The 21,350-nt window shown below is 39.4% G+C and overlaps 1 protein-coding gene across 1 annotated transcript in view; it reads right to left on the bottom strand.

Annotated features, from left to right (window-relative positions):
• LOC140244704 (sodium leak channel NALCN-like) overlaps nucleotides 1–21,350 on the bottom strand; it is a 61,260-nt gene that overhangs the window by 3,140 nt on the left and 36,770 nt on the right. The window contains exons 19-36 of the mRNA XM_072324320.1: nucleotides 20,538–20,660; nucleotides 19,584–19,637; nucleotides 17,230–17,401; nucleotides 15,814–15,954; nucleotides 14,350–14,562; nucleotides 13,070–13,170; nucleotides 12,389–12,509; nucleotides 11,640–11,738; nucleotides 11,003–11,096; nucleotides 9,689–9,795; nucleotides 8,999–9,190; nucleotides 6,896–6,964; nucleotides 5,936–6,084; nucleotides 4,628–4,721; nucleotides 3,636–3,768; nucleotides 2,786–2,901; nucleotides 1,985–2,142; nucleotides 441–591 (exon numbers count right to left, since the gene is read on the bottom strand). Coding sequence (XP_072180421.1) covers nucleotides 441–591; nucleotides 1,985–2,142; nucleotides 2,786–2,901; nucleotides 3,636–3,768; nucleotides 4,628–4,721; nucleotides 5,936–6,084; nucleotides 6,896–6,964; nucleotides 8,999–9,190; nucleotides 9,689–9,795; nucleotides 11,003–11,096; nucleotides 11,640–11,738; nucleotides 12,389–12,509; nucleotides 13,070–13,170; nucleotides 14,350–14,562; nucleotides 15,814–15,954; nucleotides 17,230–17,401; nucleotides 19,584–19,637; nucleotides 20,538–20,660 — 2,287 coding nt within the window. The remainder of the gene's footprint in view (nucleotides 1–440; nucleotides 592–1,984; nucleotides 2,143–2,785; nucleotides 2,902–3,635; nucleotides 3,769–4,627; nucleotides 4,722–5,935; nucleotides 6,085–6,895; nucleotides 6,965–8,998; nucleotides 9,191–9,688; nucleotides 9,796–11,002; nucleotides 11,097–11,639; nucleotides 11,739–12,388; nucleotides 12,510–13,069; nucleotides 13,171–14,349; nucleotides 14,563–15,813; nucleotides 15,955–17,229; nucleotides 17,402–19,583; nucleotides 19,638–20,537; nucleotides 20,661–21,350) is intronic.

The following is a 21,350-nucleotide window of genomic DNA, read 5'->3' as shown; positions in this document are numbered from 1 at the left end:
TCCTGCATGTTATCACAGATATCAATTGAAAAATTCAATGATGCACTCAAATTTGTCTACCTGTATATTTATACTCTTCCACAAAGTATACTGTACACATACTAAGCCAAAAGTGAATCTCTTCCTGATGTGCTCCAAAAGAATACCATAACTGTACCAGAAGTTGGCATGAGAAGAATGTGCATAACATTCACATAAATCATATCATTTACAAGAAGTTGATTCTCTTTGTTCGGGACACCTGTAAGTAAAGCAAGCACGACCAGGCGCATGACCGTTGCTACAAAACATGTGACCTCCCTCTAAAAATATGTCATGAGGTATATGCTTTCTCTACAGAGCACTCAAACACTCCAAATCTGGCATGGTATGGTACGGTACGCGCTGGATTTGTTCGCTTCGGTTCGCTTTTGAGCCCTCAAACGCGGCCACGTACTCACCGCTCTCATCCTGATGAGGCACTTGTCCAGCCAGTTCCTGATGGTTTCCTTGGCAACCTCCTCCTCTATGTTGTATTCAAGCTCCTCCCTCGCCAGCAGTTCATCCAACTGGAGTGACTTGCGGATGTCCACAGAGCGGTAGGACAGCATGCTAGAATACAAACAAAGAATTCCCCTCACTCTTCACTACATTCATACACCAAAGATTAATTCATTTCTTGACCAAGTGATAACTTTACTCTTACCTCTTACAGAAAATAAAACATCTCATGCTGAATGAGATGATAATGCAATATATCTCATCATTTGTTACTTTGTGCAATTTGAATTGTTACTTTGTTATGTTGTTGCAGGGCCCTCAATAAGAACAGTGTATAAACCACTGATGCTGGGACTACCCATGGACTTAGTAGAGAATACTTAATAAATAATGAATGAATGAAGGTTATCAATATTTTTGACACATGAGCTAATCAACTACGCATCTCACTCACTTAACCCGTTACCTACGGGAACCTGATGGCCTGTGTATGAAGTGTATGGGGATCTCAGAATTCAGTATGGAATGGGTTAAGCTTACCATGACCCCATTTGCTTTACGTGCAAGCATTTTTTGTTTTTTGGGGTTTTTTTTTGTATTCCAAGAAGCCTCTGTAGTGATCACAAATGACAATGAACCGATAAAAACTCAAGCAACATGTAAAGTCAGCCTAAAAAGACATAGCCGGATACTTTTCTGCAGTCACACGCTGCACCCTGTGATCTTTCAATGAGGCATCCTGTCTTTGCAATGTATTTCTGAGTATAACATCTTGCAAATTGGGACTTGAAAGACAATTTTGGGAGCAGAAGGGTTAAGTGATCAAGAACTACAGTCATGATGGAATGAAAAATATGCATTACTAAGAATATCATTTAATTAGAAAAGTTAGTGATTTTCCATCTTGGAGATGACATACTGTGCATTTGTGTTACCACAAAAACTAAATTAAATTACAGCTCACTAATAGTCAGCTGTTCTCACTAATAGTGAGCTGTTAAAGGGGAAGGCTAGTAACTGATCAGTGGGAATCAGTGGAAATGCTGGGAGATGATTGTTCCAATCCTTATGGGATTCATTCAAGAGTTCATTGTATATACTGTTGTTGTGTGAAAATGATTTGCTTCAGAACGGTCTCATATTCAAGTAATGTGCAGATTAATGCTCCGTCACTGACCAGGGACGCTAACCTGGAAGCATTAAACTGCACATTACTTGAATATGAGACCATTCTGAAGCAAATCATTTTCACACAACAATAGATATACAATGAACTCTTGAATGAATCCCATAAGGATTGGAACAATCAACTCCCAGCATTTCCACTGATTCCCACTGATCAGTTACTAGCCTTCCCCTTTAAGTCTGCAGCTATTAGTCAACTTGCAAACTATACACAAAACATTCAGGAACACTGTGAAATACAGTACATGTATGATGCATATACACTGTATATCTGTACAAAAAAGACAAGATAGAGCACTGTGGTCAGTCTGCAACTCACCTCAGGACATCGTGGAAGGTGACATCCTGACCGTTGCGCATCTTCTCGATTTCACAGCACATGTGTTTGTAGAGGAGGTGGTCTTTTTCCATATCCACCTCTAGACGGCCCCGCAGCAGACGCAGCACAAACTTGACTCGGCTGACTGGAATCACCCCCTTTCATGGGTCAACAATATAAATTTGCAGGATGAAGAGCCTTTTCTTCCACCTTCTTCTTTTTTTAAATTTGTTTAAAGTTCTTTTTGTATGTCCTAAAATGGAGTTTTTGTCACTTTTTGACCAAAGTTTCCATTAACCTTTTAACCATTAACAATTAACTTACATAATCTTCACTAATGTGCTTTAAGATAAATTCACAACACAAGAGCAGAAAAAAAAAAAAAATACAGCCTTTGCATCACAGTACTCCAGTTAAACAAAGTTTGTAATGAAACCCTTTTAATGGGGTTGGTTGCAGCAATTAATGGATTTTCAACAATTTCATATATCTTTTTATCTATTTTACATTCAAACAAACTAGTGAGTCACAGCATGAGACTGTCACTTCACCAAATTTGCACAATTTGTTAGTGAATGACATAGGAGAATGACATAACTGCATCAGAAACATGGGAGATTTTGATATAACACAACTTCCTCTTACTGCTATGAAACTTTTACTTTTGACTGCAGATGTCAACATAACACGTAGTACAGATTCCCTCTGAGACAGACACTACTGAATCACAGTTAGGATGAAATATCAAGACACAACAAAAATAAAAATGTTAATACGACAGGAAATGCCTGGTAAATGCACCTTTCTATGGATGTCCACCATGTTCCATGTGATCTGGAAGTTCTTGATGTCGGCGTAGCTGAGTAAGGCGTCCTCTTCATTAGAGTAGAAGAGAGAGAAGTTCTCCATGATGATACCTGGGGGAGGAAAACAGGCCACTCTGGAATTCAGTCACAATCTTCTAAAGTTGAGTCAGACGAGCCCTGCCGACTATGAAAATAAGGTATGTAAAATATTCAAGTGATGCATTTACCCCCGAGGACAATTACCCACAGCTGAATATTGGTTAGTGATAAGGTTAGAGTAAAGATAGGGGTTAGGGTTAGGTTTAGGGTTAGGGTTAGGTTTAGGGTTAGGGCTAAGTTCAGGGTTAGAATTAGGTTCAGGATTAGGGTTAGGCTCGCGGGAAGGGTCTGGGGTAATTGTCCAGGGGGTAGTTGCCCTAGAACTGCATTTACATCTCAGTAATCATGAAACATCACACAACTCACTCTTCATGATAAATGTAAGGCCATCCAGAAGTTTAATACTCAAGTATTCCACTCTGGTGGGCAAACAATTATCCAAGAACCCAAAAAAGCCACTAACTCCCAAAAACAACTGCGCAGTGTTACACCCTTCTGGTTTCTGAATCGACAATATTTACCACAGGTATTTCGTCACTTTGAATGTCCTTATTCTGGAAGAGTCACGTGTAGCGAGCAGAATAAGAAGTATAAAGTATTTCTGGACAGTAATATATCTACCACCTTCAGCTACTGTCACTGTCTGTGAGTGTCTTTAGTGACAAATATCATATGACACGGTACTGGAAGTTCAACAGGTGTGAGTGACAAGCATACCACAAGTGTGTGTGTAAAAAAAAACTCACCGACGAGGAGATTCAACACTATGTATGCAATGAGGACATAGAATGAGCAGAAGTAGATGATGGAAGCTGTGGTGTTCCCGCAGTCTGTCTGCCAGTAATTAGGTCCTCTCTTACTGCAGTGAGGCTCACTGATCTGTGACAGATACAGGAGCAACACAAAGAGATTAAAAATGTAAAAGAGATGTCTTGCCCATTTTTTTTCTTCCCTTTCAAGGCTGTCGTATCTTCAAGCTATATGCTTATTTGACGACAGTCTTCTGCATTCATACTCCCAATACATGTGCCATAATTCAGTCAGATCATTTGATTCACTTTATCCCGAGTGGTTCCCAATTGACGTGTCCTCTTATTCTTTTCTTTAATTCTTTTCTTTAATCTGTACACATATATCTCAGTTTTATATTCGGATGTACACAATGTACGTTCTATTGTCTTGCAAACAAAAAGAAATGACTGCATTTCATTTGTAATATATATTCGATGATTAAAATTCCTAATAAATTCATTTGAATTTGAATTTGAATTTGAAAATAAATTTTCAGTTCTACTACAAATATCTGCCATCAACTTTTGACAAGTAGCAAATATCTACGTATTGATGCAAACTTTCATTTTAGTAGTATATCATACATGAACTATACAGTTACACACAAATATTAAAATAAATATATCTGCCAATAACTTCAAATGAATTCCAAAGTTGCCTACATGTACCAATGCAAACTTCTAGTACTAAAAATTCAGACATGATTATATGTCATGCATGAGCTATACAGTTACAAACAAATATGATATATCTGCCAATAACTTCAACTTCGAGGATGGACTGATTTTGCTATAACAGGCATTTCCCATAGACACCCGTCATGAGTATACTCAGGACTTGTCCTCAATGGGTTAGTGACAGACTCCTTCAACACCTTAAAGGCAATGTTCAAACATTAAAAGCATTGGATATCTGTGGATAGTGGGTTTCAGATTTTCCTACTCACCATACAATCATGCATGATTTTATTCCAGTCTTCTCCCGTGACAATCCTAAACAGCGTTGCCATGGCCTTCGGCGCCGTCTCGAAATTGGCGTGCCTGGAAGATACATGAAGGTTTCAATTCTACAGTGAGTCCGGTCATCTTCAATCAGATGAGCAGTGTACCATGAGAGACAGGTACACATGTATCATGAACTCTTCTCTATCATTTGACAATAGCTATCTCATCCATTTTCATCACCTTCTTCACACAAAGAAAGATTTTACATTGTCCAGCTTCACTTTCAAAACTATCAGCAATCAAATATGTGTCCAACATCACCATCACCATCAAGCCACAACTGAAGATGACTGCCTCCTCTTTTTACTTAAATCTGTCTTTTCTCTCTCTCTCTTTTCAAAATCATCACATGATCATTTGTCCTGTAAATCTATCAACATCTGCCATTACATGTAAGTATGTAAAATTTAATTTTGCATTGTTTGTCCCTGAAGCATATCAAAGTACTGAATGTTATTTTTTTTTTGAGCAGAATCCAAATAAACAAAACAAAGCACAAATGAGATGTATCTAAATCAGAAAAATCCTAAATTACTTGCACAATAAAGGAAAGAAAAATTAATGGATGTATCGATTGGCCGGCTCAGAGCCATCATCAGAATGATTGTTCTCCATCAGATATTGTAAGAGGTTGACTACACTAACTGACAACACTTCAGGCTCCCTGCACAAGAATGAATTTAAACTTTATCACTCCCACTACCATATGTCAAAAAAGAATTACAACGAGACCCTCTGCAATGATAACTTGAAAAATAGTGAATCAATCCAAATACAATTTCAGGGTATGAAACTATAACTTATTACCCACATCTTACAGAAAATCCATCCAATTTGCTTCAGTGGACAAACAGAAATGAGGATCTTTGTAGAGCATGTCAGGAATCCCTTCCCTCCAAGTTCAGTCCATTGTGTTCACACACTAATATGCAGTTCCACGAGCATCCAAGTGCTAAACTTGGAAGAAACAGACTCATGACATGCTTTAAAACAATCCACATTTTCTTTGTGACCACTTGACCGAATTGAATGGGGTTTTCTGCAAAATATCGTTAAGATGTTATATTTTTAGACCCTGAAATAGCATTCAGACAGTTTGATCAAATTGAAAGTTATCAATGCAGAAATCTGCTGGTATTTTTTTTTTTTTTATGACATGCTGTATATAACACAAGTCTCAAAGAAGCACAGTGAGGCTTCATCCTAGGCTAGGGTAGGAGAAAAAAAGGGAGAAATGTAAATGCACTCACCTGCCCAGGTGCTCACCAAACTTCACCTTGCCGAAGAGGACAACGCCGCAGAAAGCATAGAAAGTGATGAGGAGGAACAGGCCGACGATGATGAAGAACGATTTCACCATGGAAACCACGATGGTCATCATCAGCATCTTCAAGGTGGGCTGTGGAGCATGGGAGGGACACAAATACAGACAAGAGTGCAGAGAGCTTAACAGCTACATTACAGCCAGTAATTGGTTCTCCATCATTTGAATGTATGCTGGTTTAAAGACCATTTTAGACTTATACTGCAACGAAACACAACACAGCTTACTCAAAAGAATATGACTTCAAAAATATACAAGACTTCCTTTCAACATGTCTTGTGTAAGAGGGTCAGTGGATGGCTTCTTGATGCTTGAGGTATAGCATTGTAAAAACAAAACAAGATCGGAGTGACAGTGCTGTATCAAGATCTCTTAAAAGATTGTTACATATATCCTTCTGCATCTGAGCTAAACATAATACTGTAAAACATGATATATTCGTGGCATGAATTTTTTGTGAATTGGAGCTGACGGCCTTCTTTTTCGGCATGAAATTTTGCGAACTACCACTGGCATTCAATGCATATACTGTACGAGCTGAAATTTTCGCATACAGATATTTTCGCGAATTGCTACTAGGAGGACATTTTCACGTGTTGTTAATTTCGCGGTTGCGAGGTCTAACTGTACTTATCTATTCGCACGTTGTTATTTTCGCGTGTTGTTATTTTCGCGGTTCAAAGGCGATTCGCGAAATTCGCGAAAATAAAACCACCGCCAAAATTTCAGCTCGTACAGTAGTGTAGACAAGAACTTTCGCATGCATTTTAATTTCGCGAATCTTGGCGCTCGCGAAATTCGCAAAATTAAAATGCACACAAACATTCCTCGTTTTACAGTATACAGTCCAGTCTTCTCCTAGTCTACAATTTAATATCAGACTCACATGTTTCCCTGTGATTGTGAAAAACCGGAAAAGGACGGTGGCAGCCCCAAAGGCGAAGCTCAAGTCGTTCTGTGAATAGAGCAAACAATCAATAGGTTTGTTATACGCATTTCTCATATACAAGTCTATGAAAGTGAGGTCCCTTTACATAAAAGGTGTAAATTGATTTGTTGCAAACGATAATCTATGAAGCATGAGGCATTCAGCATTATTGGACGTACAGTGATTTTTTGCAACGGTACATGTAGTTCTAGTGTTAATGCTTGTCATTCCATGTTACATAATGCTACAGAGATTTTTTTTTTTTTTTTGATGACAGCTCCATGTGATATGTATTTTGTTCAAGTTGACCTTGATGTCTATATAAAGCATAGACTTGTCCAATACAGATACTTTTAATTGCAGTAAAGCACTTACTGTATTTCTGACTCAGAAGTGACTGTATTCAAGGAGTATCATGTCAGAGGGAGTTATATGCACTAACTACACATCTAACCTAGATCAAACTGTAGCTTTTCACAAACACTCTAATTTTGAACAGTGACACGGCTGATTAAAGGCACTGCTCCTCTTTCTTTTAATCTAATTTTTTTTTTTTTTTTTAAAGCTTGAATCAAGAAAGGCACTCTCGTGCAGTGCAGACCTGGTCTGCACGAGAGTGCTCACTCACTATTCTCCCTATCTCAATTCTCACTATCGCATATAAATGAAAACATTTCCTTGCATTCGTACGTTGCTTGTATGCTACGTGCAAATGAATGGGTGATCTTACACACCAACACGCAACGTGCGTAGGTCAAGCAGGGACACACCTTTGGGGTTCACTTGTACACCTCCGGTAATGCGCAGTCACTGTGCAGCAAGCTTGGGTAGGGTATATATAGACTGCAGTATTGCTATCTGCTCTGTCCCTTTTTATCATGATTAAATTAACACTGTCACTTCACAACAGAAAAGCATATTCTTTGCTGTAACAACTGTTGAGAAAATCTACAAAACTACAAAGTAGTTTGGAGATACAGAGATAGTGCTCCATGTTTATCTTGTTCAATCAAGTACTAGTAAAGCTCTTGCTGTGCACCGGCACAGCAATGTCGACACATTGTTAACCCTAACTTACCTGGGGGGGGGGGGGGGGGGCATAATGGCCCCCCCCCCCCTCGACAAATTCTGCGACCATTCTGGCGCGCAAAATTTTTTCACCGCGCCGCTTGCTGACTTTCTACTTTCAAGTCTCGCGCAACTTTTGAGACCAAATTTGTCGCGCCCGGGCATACCGTTCCGAAGCCACGCCCCTTCAAAAAATTTTCGTCAACCCCAAAATTGCTCAAAAACGTGATTTTGTGTACAAAGTCAATACAAATTGTGTTTTTTCAATTAATTCATATAAAGATTCATATTTTTAAGTTCAATGGCTGAAATCAATTTATTTTAGTATAATTATGCTTCATAAAATGTGTATGACAAATTCTGCTGAAAATAACAACAAAAACAAAAGTTAGAAAAAAACAAAGAAATACATTAAAAAATTGATAAAACAATAAAAAACATAAGAAATTAATTTTGATACTGATTCCATAAGCTTTTATGAGCCAATTACAGACGAAAATGAGGTTTTTTGCATATATTTGAATAATTAATTAATCTAAAATAGAAAATGCAATTTTTTTGAAAATTTAACTGAACAGTCTTGTAGATTACATCCGGCTTTATGTTCATGCAAAATTTTGCGGCGATCGCGCGATCAACGGCCGAGATCTGAAGGGGGGGGCCATAATGCCCCCCCCCAGGAATTCAAGCTCGCTAAATAGCCCAGGTAAGTTAGGGTTAAGGAAATTAAATAGCGCAGTACAGTGGACCCCCGTTATAACAAAGTCCTCAGGACCGACAGTTTTCTTTTGTTATATCAAAATTTTGGTATAACAAAACAAATAAACAATAAAAATACATAGTGTGGATGATGTTACCACCTGAATCTTTACTTCGTTATAACTGAAAATTCATTATAACCGTGTTCGTTATAACAGGAGTGCACTGTATCTGTTTGAGTTTTTACAGATGTGTGATAGAGAGGTACGAGATGCACGCTGCGTTGATGCCTACCGCTTTGGTGAAGTGGAGGATGAGCCAGACCACGCCCATCACGGTGACCATGAGATCGTAGCGGTTCCGCCGGCTGTGCCAATAGCCGATGGGGCTGAGGGAGATGCACTTGAGGATGACCTCGAGGACGAAGAGGAGGGTGAGCACCACGGAGATGTAGGCCAGCACAAAGGCGTTGTCATTCTTCTCCCACTATAAGTTGATGAGTTATATCAACGTCGACAAGTTAACCATTTATGTGCCCAGGTACCTACCTCAAACATGCCACGCCTTTTAAAGGTTTTATGACATAAAATGCATGTTGATTTGTGTTGATTCATGATACCCTCAACATCACTTTTGCGGTGAAACGAATATCTAGAAACATTCCTTATATTTAAAAATAATTTTTCTTCTAGTTCACTTCAGATTACTTGGATACGCCCACAGAAAAGCCTTCCAAACCAAGATTCTGGTTGTGACCTCATTTGTCAATCATTGCTAAAGTACTGATATGTTTAACAAAAGACATTGGAATGCACCCCGCCTGAGACCGAGCATAACTTCATGTTCCCTCGCATGTATTTTCTTAGTCACATTAATATCACAGAATCATTTTAACATGGTTAAATATTCAATAATATATTCATCCTTGTATTGATTCATCAGCTTTCACTCAACATACATTTCTCTCTGAGACAATTTTCTCACCTTAAAGGAAAGGAGGAAGAAGTTGGCCAGCACCAGAAACGCGATGAAGCGCTTGAAGTACTTGTGCTGAGCAAGGTCGTAGAGTTTGGCACGGAAGCGGGAGTGATCTGAAATTAGGAGTGGTAAAAAAAAAGAAAGAGAGACTGGCATATAGGAAAAGCTCTTTGATCATAGCATGACTCTCTCAGCATCTTTTGAGCCCAATGCCCACAGGAGCCTGCTGGGTGCTGTGAATAGTCTAAGGCATTATCAGAATCTGGTAGGAATCAGGTAAGTGCTATCTCATCAGCACTGGGGGGGGGGGGGGGGGGGTAGTATTCAAAACCATCAGCATCAAGTCTGAAATTAAATGTCATGCACAACAATATCACATGGCCTAATCTTGAATAAGAACAAAATGCCATCTGCTAGTGTACAATACAGCAGTCACCATAATCTGAACTTAATTTAGTTTATTCCTTTTGATGTGAGTGCACATATACGATACACCTACATGTATCTTACCATGAGAGTAAAATGACAGCACAAAGTTCACTTTAAATAATGGCAGCTGGTCACTCGTGCCAGAAAACACTAACTTTGTACATCTACATGGATGTCTTAAATTTCTATAATTGTGAAATTTCTACAATCACTGTGATAAGTATACTCAAAATACTATAAAAGTGAAAATTTTTGCTTGAGTAATTTCTTGCATGCAGCTGAGTAAGATGAATTTCACATGCTTTAAATTATGCAGAATGAAAACATAGAGTTGTGTTACATGTAACAAGCAAAAATTTTGTGTGGTTTAATTTTTGCACTGTTTCATGTCGTGCAAAATGCATGAACAACTTCGTACTGCAACAACTTCCATTTTTACAGTAATGGGCCATTCATTTACAGTACTTATGGAAGTACAAACTTGAGTGCAAAAGAATAAGATTACTACAGCCACGAGGTACATGTATACCTGTAAAAGCATTCCAAATCATCGGATAGTGATATTCCCGTGAAAAAGCTTAGCTGACTCCCGATATTTTTTTTTCCATATCAAATTTCATTTCCAATATTAGATTTTTGTAGCTATGTTTATCAAAAAAAAGGTAATAAAAAAAAACAACATACATATATGAAACTACTTGTTTAAACTCATCGTTTTATTGGAAAAGGAGATATAGTCTCAGACATGTTGAAAAGGTAGTACTCTCCTGAGCATCAATGGTCACATCTTAAGCCAATTTACATCAGATGTCAAGACTCTAAACCTCTGAGGAATACTGACAGATCTAAAAATGCCATTAATGGGTGTGGCATGTGGGCGTGGTCACTCACCTGGTCTCGGAGGGAGATGTAGGGGCTGGGCTAGCTGGAGCCTCCCCTTAAGGTCCTGCCACCTTCTCTGATCAATGGTTAGCAACGTCGTGCCCTGGGTGTATGGACGGAGGAAAAAAACAAGTTAATTGAACCACATAAAATATATGCAGCTGGGGCTGATCAAGGTCCACCCTAAAGCCAATCCGGCGAATGTTCAATTGTTTGACTGACAAATCATCCAATCCTAATGTTGTGATTATGTAGAGAGAAAGGGAAATTGCTGAAAGAATATTATTCATGTACTACCATGTACTACCTGACTGCCCCAAAAATTGAACAATGAATTTAATAATGCTTGGAGAGAGAACAGAACTACAGAAATCTCTTTGACAATGTTCATCACATTTTCCAGTAACATATGAATGTGCTCAAATGAATACTAAGACACATACACAAACATGTATTATCACTGTAGTCATATTGATCAGCTGACAAAACACTCTATTCAATCAAATGAGCATTAAAAAAAATCCTGAAGATGTTTATGCGGGATTTAGAACTTGCACCAGCCTGAACTAGTGCAAAATCTGCTAAATATCACAAATACTTTTGCATTTACAGTATTTATGGAACACACCAAGATGTTTCAACCTACCTTGTTCTCAAAGTAATTTGAGATGACAACACCAACAAAGAGAGTCAGTCCAATCATGCAACCGATGAAGACAAAAATGTGGATGTAAAAGGCATGCCACTGTAAAAAAAAAAAAAAGAAAAGAATGCAAGAAAATCATCAACTCAGTGACTTATGAATGTTTAAGATGTTGACATCAACCTTACAGGCACTAAGTTTATATCTTCATTCATCAGCTTCCATTCTGTAATAATTTGTCACATTCACATTGAGAACTTTCTTTATGCATTTATAAATCTGCTCACTTCACAGAACTAGTAATTGCCTGGAAATGGAAATAAAATCTCATGTGAAATAAAAAGTTATGTTACGTACATGACATTCAACCTGAATAAAGTCAAATCCATTCATATGAAATCAAGTCAAACCGAACAAGTGAAAAATAGCACCAATCAAACCAAAGACCCCCCCCCCCCAGAGGAGGAGGGGGAGGAGAAGAAAAAGAAGAAGAGTAGAAGGAGGAGGAGGAAGTGAAGGAGGAGGCGGAGACTAGGAGAAGAAAGAAGAGGAGGAAAAAGAGGAGGAGGAGGACGAGGAGGAAGAAGAAGAAGAGGAAGATGATGAGGAGAAGGAGAAGGAAGAAGAAGGAGGAGGAGGAGGAGGAGGGGAAAGGAGGAGGGGGAGGAGGAGGAAGAAGAAAAGGAAGAGGAAGAGAAAGAGGAAGAGGAGAAGGATGAGGAAGAGGAGGAAGAGGAGGAAGATGGACTCACTGTAGATGTTTGCTGTATGATGATATCTCTGACCTCCAGCCATCCTTCCAGGGAAAGCACCTCAAAGAGGGCCAGGAGGGCGCTGCCCAGGTTGTCAAAGTTGAAGTTGCGGGGGTTGGCCCTGTAAGGAGTACGCAAGACCAAAACAATCGATGGAAAAGGTTGTCAGTCCCAAAGAATGGTTCACACAATGTAATCTGGATTCATACCTCAAAAGTGGTAGATCCACTACCGCTAGTCACATCACAATCACCATCCAAATTAACATGAAGGGCATCATGTTAGAATCAACACAATGACTTGGTCTGTCCTACACAGCCCACAGCTGATTTAGAATGTGTTCACACTAACTGACACTATGTGTGAATGCATGTGGCTTGCATGCCTTACATTTATATCCAGTATAAAAACAATAGGACAATTATGAGGCAAAGAGGCCATTATCTTGTCTAATATGCAAATGTGGTTGAGCACAATATCACAGATTCATATAAACATATTATGAGAACTCAAAATTCCAGAACCTTTTTCCAAAAATGTTTATCTGATTTGAATGAAGCTTTTACTGTATTTCTCTGTTAAACTTACCTTTCTTTGAGAGTGTCAAGTCCACAAATGTTTAGTGGAGTGGGCCTTTGAGTTGGTCTAGAATCGTGTTTCAGAACCTGAGTGAATACTTACCAGACCCTGGGGACCAAGAACTGTGGCAAGACCTCATCTGGACCCAGTTTGTGAGTCTTGACAACACTGACGTTGATCTTGAACTCCCCCACACAATCCTCCTACCGTAGCATAAAAAATAAAAAAAATTAAAAATCCAATTGCAGTGGCGGATCCAAGCAGGGGTGCAACGGAAGCGCCCCCCTTATTTTTTTTTTTTTGTTGTTGTTAAAACAAAAGAAATATTAAGAAGAAAAAAATGGAGGGCACGTGCACCTCCCTTTAAATTTGTAAAGGCGCCCCCTCTTTAGGGAATTCCTGGATGAGCCCCTGAATTGTTCAGTCCATTAGAGCCTCCAGCAGGGGGGCATTTCATGAAGCGTTTTGTCAAATATTTTTTTCTGACAAACTGTTATATGCCACAGACCAGTAAAATATGGAAAAAACTGGGTACCTACTGGTCTGACAGACAGGTTGGACCAGTAGAAAAAAAAAAAATGGGTTAGTGTGCAGTCCTGTATATGCTACTGAGATCCTTGCTCCTTGCATAATTCTCTGGATTCACTGTCCATAGCATACATGCATGTCTAGACAGAATAAAAGATAGCCGTGGAGATGAGGTTCTTCTTCCACTAATGGCTGGAATCATTGGCCATGCGGTGCAAATTTTCTTTCCTTCCGGCTCAATTCCTCTCGATTATGACACTGTGGCATATTTCGCAGTGTTTATAAATGTGCTGCATATGGTCTTCAAGGTGGGAGGTTGCTAACTTTTCTCCTGAAAAGAGATCTAACATTTCTTTTAATCTTGTCAGTGTGGTCCTCAATCGCCAATTTCGCCACTCAAAACTACCTAGAAAGTCTCGTACCGGGAAATAAAGTGGTGCACATACAGTTATCGCTTTCATTTATCGTGATTACTTATCCTTATTTCTTTCACTAATCACTATTATTGCTTCTTCCTCTGCCTCTTTGTCTGCTTCTCAGTTTTCTTCTAGTTCTTACATTCATTCCGGTATAGTAAAATACTACTGAAGAGTGTTAAAACATTTCTGTATACAACATATAGTTAGCAAGTCTAAATTTTCGTGAATCGGGACTTCCAGACATTTTTGCGAGTGGTTAAATTCACGATTGTGGAGTTCCAGTATTGAACTGAGAAATGTATTCGCGTATATCGCATTAAAAGTGTGGGGGATGAGAGTAGTTATTTTCGTGTGTTTATGAATTTGCGAATAGCAACCAACTCGCAAAGTTCGCGAAAATAAAAAAACTCACAAAATATTTGTCGTTTAGAGTACCTTTCGTGTGATGTCGGGGTCGTTGCACTTCTCCAGCTTGGTGGCAAAGATCTGTACGCCGTAGCTAGCAAAGACAAAGATGAGAGCCAGGAGGAGGACAGAGACCAGGAGGATCTCCTTGAAGCTCCGCAGGAGTTCGTACACCAGCTTCCTCAGGTGGGGCACGAGGGCAAAGATGCGCAGCGGCCGGCCACACCTCATCACCATGAACATCTGCCGATGGTTGGGGTGGGGGGAAGGAATGGCTCACATGATTTTGGGCAGTGGTCATGCAAAGTCTCTACACAAAGTCAGATCAGTTTACTTTTGAATGAGCACTGTAAAACCAGAAATTTTCACATGCATGAATTTGTCAATATTGCTAGGAGCTAAGATGGGTCTAGGGCAATTACCCAAGACCCATCCCCTGAGCCTAACCCTAATCCTAATCCTAACCCTAACCCGAACCGTTACCCAAACCTAAACTTAACCCCAATCTTCACTCTAATATCACGAACCAGTATTTAGCCGGGGGTAATTGTCTTCCGGGGGTAATTGCCCTGACGTGGCTAAGATATGTGAAATGTAAAAAGCACGCCAAAAAACTTTTTCTCTTCACAATGTATTGAATGCTAGTTTCCGGTTTTACAGTAGTTAGGATATCAGCAACGTTGATTAATGAATTACCCCCCACAGGCAATATATTGTGAGAACTCTGAAAAAGAAATTGTAACTCACAGAGGATTGAGATGTGAGCTTTGGAAATTGAAATATAATATTTAGTTGATGGTGCCATCGTAACATCTAACATTTATCATTTCAAGTCAAAAACACTTGAAACTTTGAAAGAAATGCATGAAGAGATATACAAGAATGTTCTCGAACTCTACAGCTTTGCTCTTTCAAGATCTCTAATGCTCCCAATGCCACTACCAGAGGCCTGTTCTACATATCACTTTGCAATTACAATATTTGCAGAGACTCCAGCGACATCCACACTGCTCCGATCGAGTTCTCTCATTGTCGCCAGATTGCTCTGATATTGGCTACAATTGACTACAAATTTTTGTCTGATGTTTTATGAAGCTAGGCCCTGTTGGCAGTTTTAAGACAGAAGTTGGTGGAAATTGGGAATGCAAGAGAGGGCTCTTACCTAAAAAACACTCAGCCTTCATTCTTTATTGACATCAACAACATAATGGGTTCTCAACCACAGCGATAGACAATTGCAAGAAGTCGAAACTGATAGGGTGTCTTGGATATTGGTGTGATTTTTCTGCATTCCTTTGTCAATTATACATGTACCAGAAGTTTGCCTGTGATTAATAAGAAGATGTATGTAGCATCATCATTCCAATAAGTCCCACAAGGCATCTTCACAATTTCACATTTTGTTGTTTGTCTTGTAATGCTGTTGTGGGACCTTCATGCCTCTGGTGAGACCTGCTACCTTGGCAATGACGCAGTCTGTCCTCTAGAACTCACCTGTGCCAGTGATCCGGGAGGAACCTGCTTGGGCATCCAGCAGAGGAAGATGAGGCTGATGAGGTAGACGAAGACGTCTAGGAATCCTCCGACATCTCGGATGAGTGCCTTGGGGGTGAAGAAGAGTCCGTCGGCTATGATCTGGGCGTGGGCGAAGAGAAAAGACATGGCACCATGAGTCACATTAAGTTGTCACTGAAATACTGTATAAGCTGTTATTTTCACAAGGGTTTAATTCTCGTGAATTTTGCGAATCACAGTTGGACCGCGAATTTGACAACACACAAATATGTCACCATGCACTAAAGTAATAGTGCACTTATGAAGGCCTCTGTGTCAAATCACAAAAACAACACATTGCAAAACTGTCCATGAGCTCCTCATTTGTGATGTACGCGAAAATAACGGCGTATACAATACATCGTCAATCAGTCATCCAGGGCTGCACACTAACCCATTTTTTCTACTGGTCTGACCTGTCTGTTGGACCAGTAGGTACCCAGTCTTTTTTCACGTTTTACCGGTCCATTCCTGAAAAGGTAACTAGTCTGACAGTGACTTTTACTGGTCAGGGACCGTCAGACCAGTGCCAGTGTGCACTATTGAGTTATCGTCCTTTCAACAACAGCTTTCACACATCAATACCACGCAGTAGCAGGTACAAGTAATTAAAGGCTCTGCAATGGCTCAAGGGTAAAATTACTGGAACATTACTCCCAGACACATTTGGATAAACATGCAAGTAAGGGAACTGCACCTCAACCACAACTGTGTAATTTATGCACAAAATAAAAGGTGTTCAAATAAACTGACATGAGAGTAGGCTCTTTGGTGCAGAATAAATGTAAAAGGCTAGGGCAATCGATTAAGAGCTTCCGATAAAAAAAAAATACCTCCGGCACCACTTCATGGCAGAGGCATAAAAAGGGGGGGGGGGGTTGGCATAGATGCATTAACATGGATAAACCGTTCACGGATGGTAATGGATAAAAAGTTTACTGACAAAGTACAACACTAGAGAAGTGATTGCAATAACTCATTTGAGCTTTTATAGTATATTTTGGGTTTTGTTTTTAGATCAAATCCTTCCAGCACTTCAAATCACTGGCTTTACCCTAGGCAGTGACACAACATTTGCTCCTGCGACAATTGCTTCGGTGTTATTTTCTCCAAGGACTTTGGGTTAGGGCTAGGGTTGTGATAGGGTTTTTGGTTTAGTTTGATGTCAGGATTAGGATTAGGGTTAGGGTTATGATTGTGGGTAGAATTTAGGTTTGGCTTAGCATGTACATATTTCATGGGAGCAATTGTCGCAGGAGCAAATGTCATGGAATCAACCTGGGAATGTAAGACATTAAGATTTTTAAAAAAGAGAAAACAACAAACACAAAATTAAAAGACCAAGTTGGAGAGTACCTTTAAGATCATTTCACATCCTATGAAGATGACAAAGACGTACTCAGCGATGCGGAGCATGCCGTCCTCCATCACGCGGTCTTCCGGACTTTCGTACATCATCGAGATGCAGGTTGCCGTGGTGACCACAATCGAGCACCACGTCATGTATGTCACCATCGCCAGAAAATCGCTGAGGATTTGTAATGCATAAGATGCTTGTATTAGTGTCGCCACACATGGCTTCCTTTTACACTCCAGCCCTTTTGTGAATACCAAATCACCTGTCACTTTTTACAGAGGTCAATCATGGTTCCACAATAACATTTGCATCTTACAAAAACATGTCTCATCTCTCACTGGAATTTATGCTGGCACAATCCAACCCTACCATTCTAGTCACTGGAAAGTTATCCCAGGAAGTCATTGTGAGCCGTCACTATTTACACACCAAAGTCGGGGCCTACGGGGCCATTTTCTTATTGTTATCTTTGGACAATTATCCGTCCTTTCATTTTTATCCTATACTGGACTAGAAATGTCGCTTTGGCGACTGGTATGCCTCCGCCATAATGCATGATTTTCCCAATAGGTCTAGATAGTACATGTGGACACTGTGTGATTACATTTTCACAAAATTGGCAAAATATTGGAATGACAAGTTTGTCACAAATGTGTTGAATGTTCACCTTCCTTGACGTAGGTTTAATTGGATGAATAGGACAGCATGTATCTAGGGATTTAAGGACTTTAACTTGACTTTGACCCATTCATACATTTAGGCATTGAGTAATTTTCAAGGTACAGGTGTGGAGAAAAAGTGCAATTTCTGAATTGAATAGTAAATTGTTACCATTTTCATCTGGCCCTTGACCCTAAAATTCATAAGATAATTACTTTCAGGTAGAACATGCATAATATGTACTAAGTTTCAAGGTAACTTGAGCCACTTCCGAGATATGGAGGAAAAAGTTAGTTCAGCACTTTCACTTGATCTTTGACCTTTTGACCTTTGAGGCAAAAAGAGAGAAAAAAAAAACCTTTCCAGAGAATTTCTATTAGGTTACACACCCATACACCAAGTGTAAAAAAATAACCCTGCTGGCATTGCATAAATATGAGGGTAATAGTAAAATTTTGAAGTTTTGCACGTGACCTTTGACCCCTGACCTTTGACCCCATCAACCCTACATTCTCTAGATAATCACTTCCAGTCAGTACATGTATATACTATGTTCCATGAAGATACCTTGAACAATTTTCCAAGGTACGGAGAAAAAAAAGAAGTTTTAATATTTTTACTTGACCTTTTGACCTTTGACCTTTGACCTCATGACCCAAACTTTCACCAGAGAATCTTAATTGGGTAATGCATGTATACACTAAGTTTCAAGAAAATATCTTCAGGCATTCAATAGATATGGTGGAAATAGTGAAATTTTATGTATTTGACCCTGACCTTTTGACCTTTGACCTCATGACCCAAACTTTCACCAGAGAATCTTAATTGGGTAATACATGTATACACTAAGTTTCAAGAAAATATCTTCAGGCATTCAATAGATATGGTGGAAATAGTGAAATTTTATGTATTTGACCCTGACCTTTTGACCTTTGACCTTTGACCTCATGACCCAAACTTTCACCAGAGAATTTTAATTGGGTAATACATGTATACACTAAGTTTCAAGAAAATATCTTCAGGCATTCAATAGATATGGTGGAAATAGTGAAATTTTATGTATTTGACCTTGACCTTTTGACCTTTGACCTTGAGCATGTGCACCCAAAAGTTGATAGGCACAACTTCACCCCCTAATACACATACATGCCAAGTTTCATTAGGATACCTCTACAGGTTTCGATAGTTACCTTGTCCACAAAATTCATTACGGACGGACGGAAGGACGGACGGACGGACAACCCGAAAACATAATGCCTCCGGCACCACTTCGCGGCGGAGGCATAAAAAGTACTGTATGTTGAATCTGGTTAGAAATGCAATTAATCTGCATGAAATCAGAAAAATAAAATGAGGATTAGCCAATTTGTGATGGAAAAAAATAACTTTAATCTTCTAAAATCTCTTTTCAATTTAAGAATTAGTAAATTTAATAAACTTAATAAATTTAAGAATTAGTAAATTTCATAAATTTCGTCATTTAGTGGTCTTCAATAATTCTGCAAGCAAAGTAATCCAATCAAAGGTATCTGAATACAACAGGGCTCATATAAAAGAAGAGTTTATTTCTTCCTCATGAAATGCTAACAGAGAATAGTCAAAATTAGTACAAAAAAAAAAAAAAAATGGCACCAAACCAGAGAAAACATGAAATGATGGTTAAAATCCTGTCATTCGTGATGGCTGCACTCACTGGATTTCTTGATATCTCCGCTTGATGACCATTCCCGATTCATCGGTCAGGGTGCTGGCGATGGACATGGGAGGGTAAGAAAAGAGAGCAAAAACTGATGAGAGGTCAATCAGTCTAAAAAGGTTGTTCCCATTCTGTCAAAAGTGGTATTTTCAGCTGTCATTAACAATGGCAAACTCTTTAACTGGATGCTTACAGTTCTAATGGAATGGGGTGAAATTTCATACCACGCTCGAGTTGGCCTTAAAGTGGAATTCCGGGTCAATTATGATTTAGTCCAGAAAGAGAGAGTAAAATATGACTGGCACAACTGTGAAAATTTGATCAAAATCAGATAAAAAGCAAGCAAGTTTTCATTAGGGTGTGATTGTGACTGATATCACTTATATGTGAGAACCTTTACTCTAGGTCCGACTATGATCAAACCCCTACCATCCTCCTGTCTTATCTTTCTCTCTTTGAATAAATGTACCTTGCACATGATGTAAAATTCCCCTTTAAGATCTCACTACTTAAAACAGGATACACATTATCACTGACGGGGAAGACACTTGCTACTTTTGATACATCTCTACTTAGTCGCATAAATCTGTTCTCTCTATTGACCGATTCTGTGACGCGCTATGTGTATTTTTTGGCATGGGTGCAGCCATAGTGGGTGTATCAGTCGACCCCCCCTCCGCACTCCCCCACCCCTCTCCCTACGTTAGCACGCGCGCAGAATGAAAAACTGCTTTAGCCAATAGGCGTCTCGTACTGAGTGCGCGAATGCTTGCTTAGTGCGCGAACCTTTGTTACAAGTGCGTGTAAACATGTTGCCCAGGGGTGGGGGAGAGCAGGGGGGGTCGGCTGATACACCCACTATGGCTGCGCCCTGTGCCGTAAAATGTCTGCTGCCCTCAACGAACCCGAATCGGTCAATACCTTCATCAAATTGTGCAGATGTGCACTTACGCATTGTATCTGGCATAGACGATGCTCGTGCAGAATTTCCTGAGCTTGCTTTCTCGTCCCACGGTGAAGAGAGGCATATCAAAATAGGGATGGTTCTCCCTCAGGTCCTCCTCCTTGGCATTCCTGCATCAATCGTTGCCATGGCAATGATAACTCTGTTAACATGCACATCTCATAGTAATGACATTCTAATTGTTATTCCAACAATTAAAAATTGAATCCCAAAATAGATCTGGTATATATTAGTGTGCTTCATTTTACGCGATCATTTGCAGCAAAATCTACCAAAATAACCAGAATACCTGGTGAATATGTGGAAAATTGCAGCCAGTCATAGGGGATGTCTGTTTTACCCAATGAACTGCATGGTGTCCAGATTGGAGAGACTACTGTGTGTATTGCCACACTCGCCTTTCCTAACCATATAAAGCCAATTTACATCAGATTCTATAAAGCAAGAGAGCATTTTTTCCAATCCACAAATAGCTGACCAGACTGACCTCCTCAACATTAGCCCATCAAGTCTGTCTGCAATTTTGCTGCAGAAATTATCATTTTTGTCCTCATTAAATTGACAACTCTGAACTGTACTACACACCATGTTATATAAGCTGTTATTTTCGCAAGGGTTTAACTTTCATGAATTTCACAAATCACTGTTGGACTGCAACTTTCACAACACGTGAAAATATCGCAAACTGACAGGCATTATAGCACTTATGACAGCCTCAATGCCAAAATTACGAAAACAACATCTTGTGAAAATATCTATGACCTCCTTATTCGCAAAAATATCCACAAAAAAAAAAATGC

Source organism: Diadema setosum, chromosome 21, assembly GCF_964275005.1.
Source record: "Diadema setosum chromosome 21, eeDiaSeto1, whole genome shotgun sequence".
Classification (NCBI taxonomy): Eukaryota; Metazoa; Echinodermata; class Echinoidea; order Diadematoida; family Diadematidae; genus Diadema; species Diadema setosum.
The sequence above is the reverse complement of the archived record's forward strand: the minus strand, read 5'-3'. Positions and strand labels throughout refer to the sequence as shown.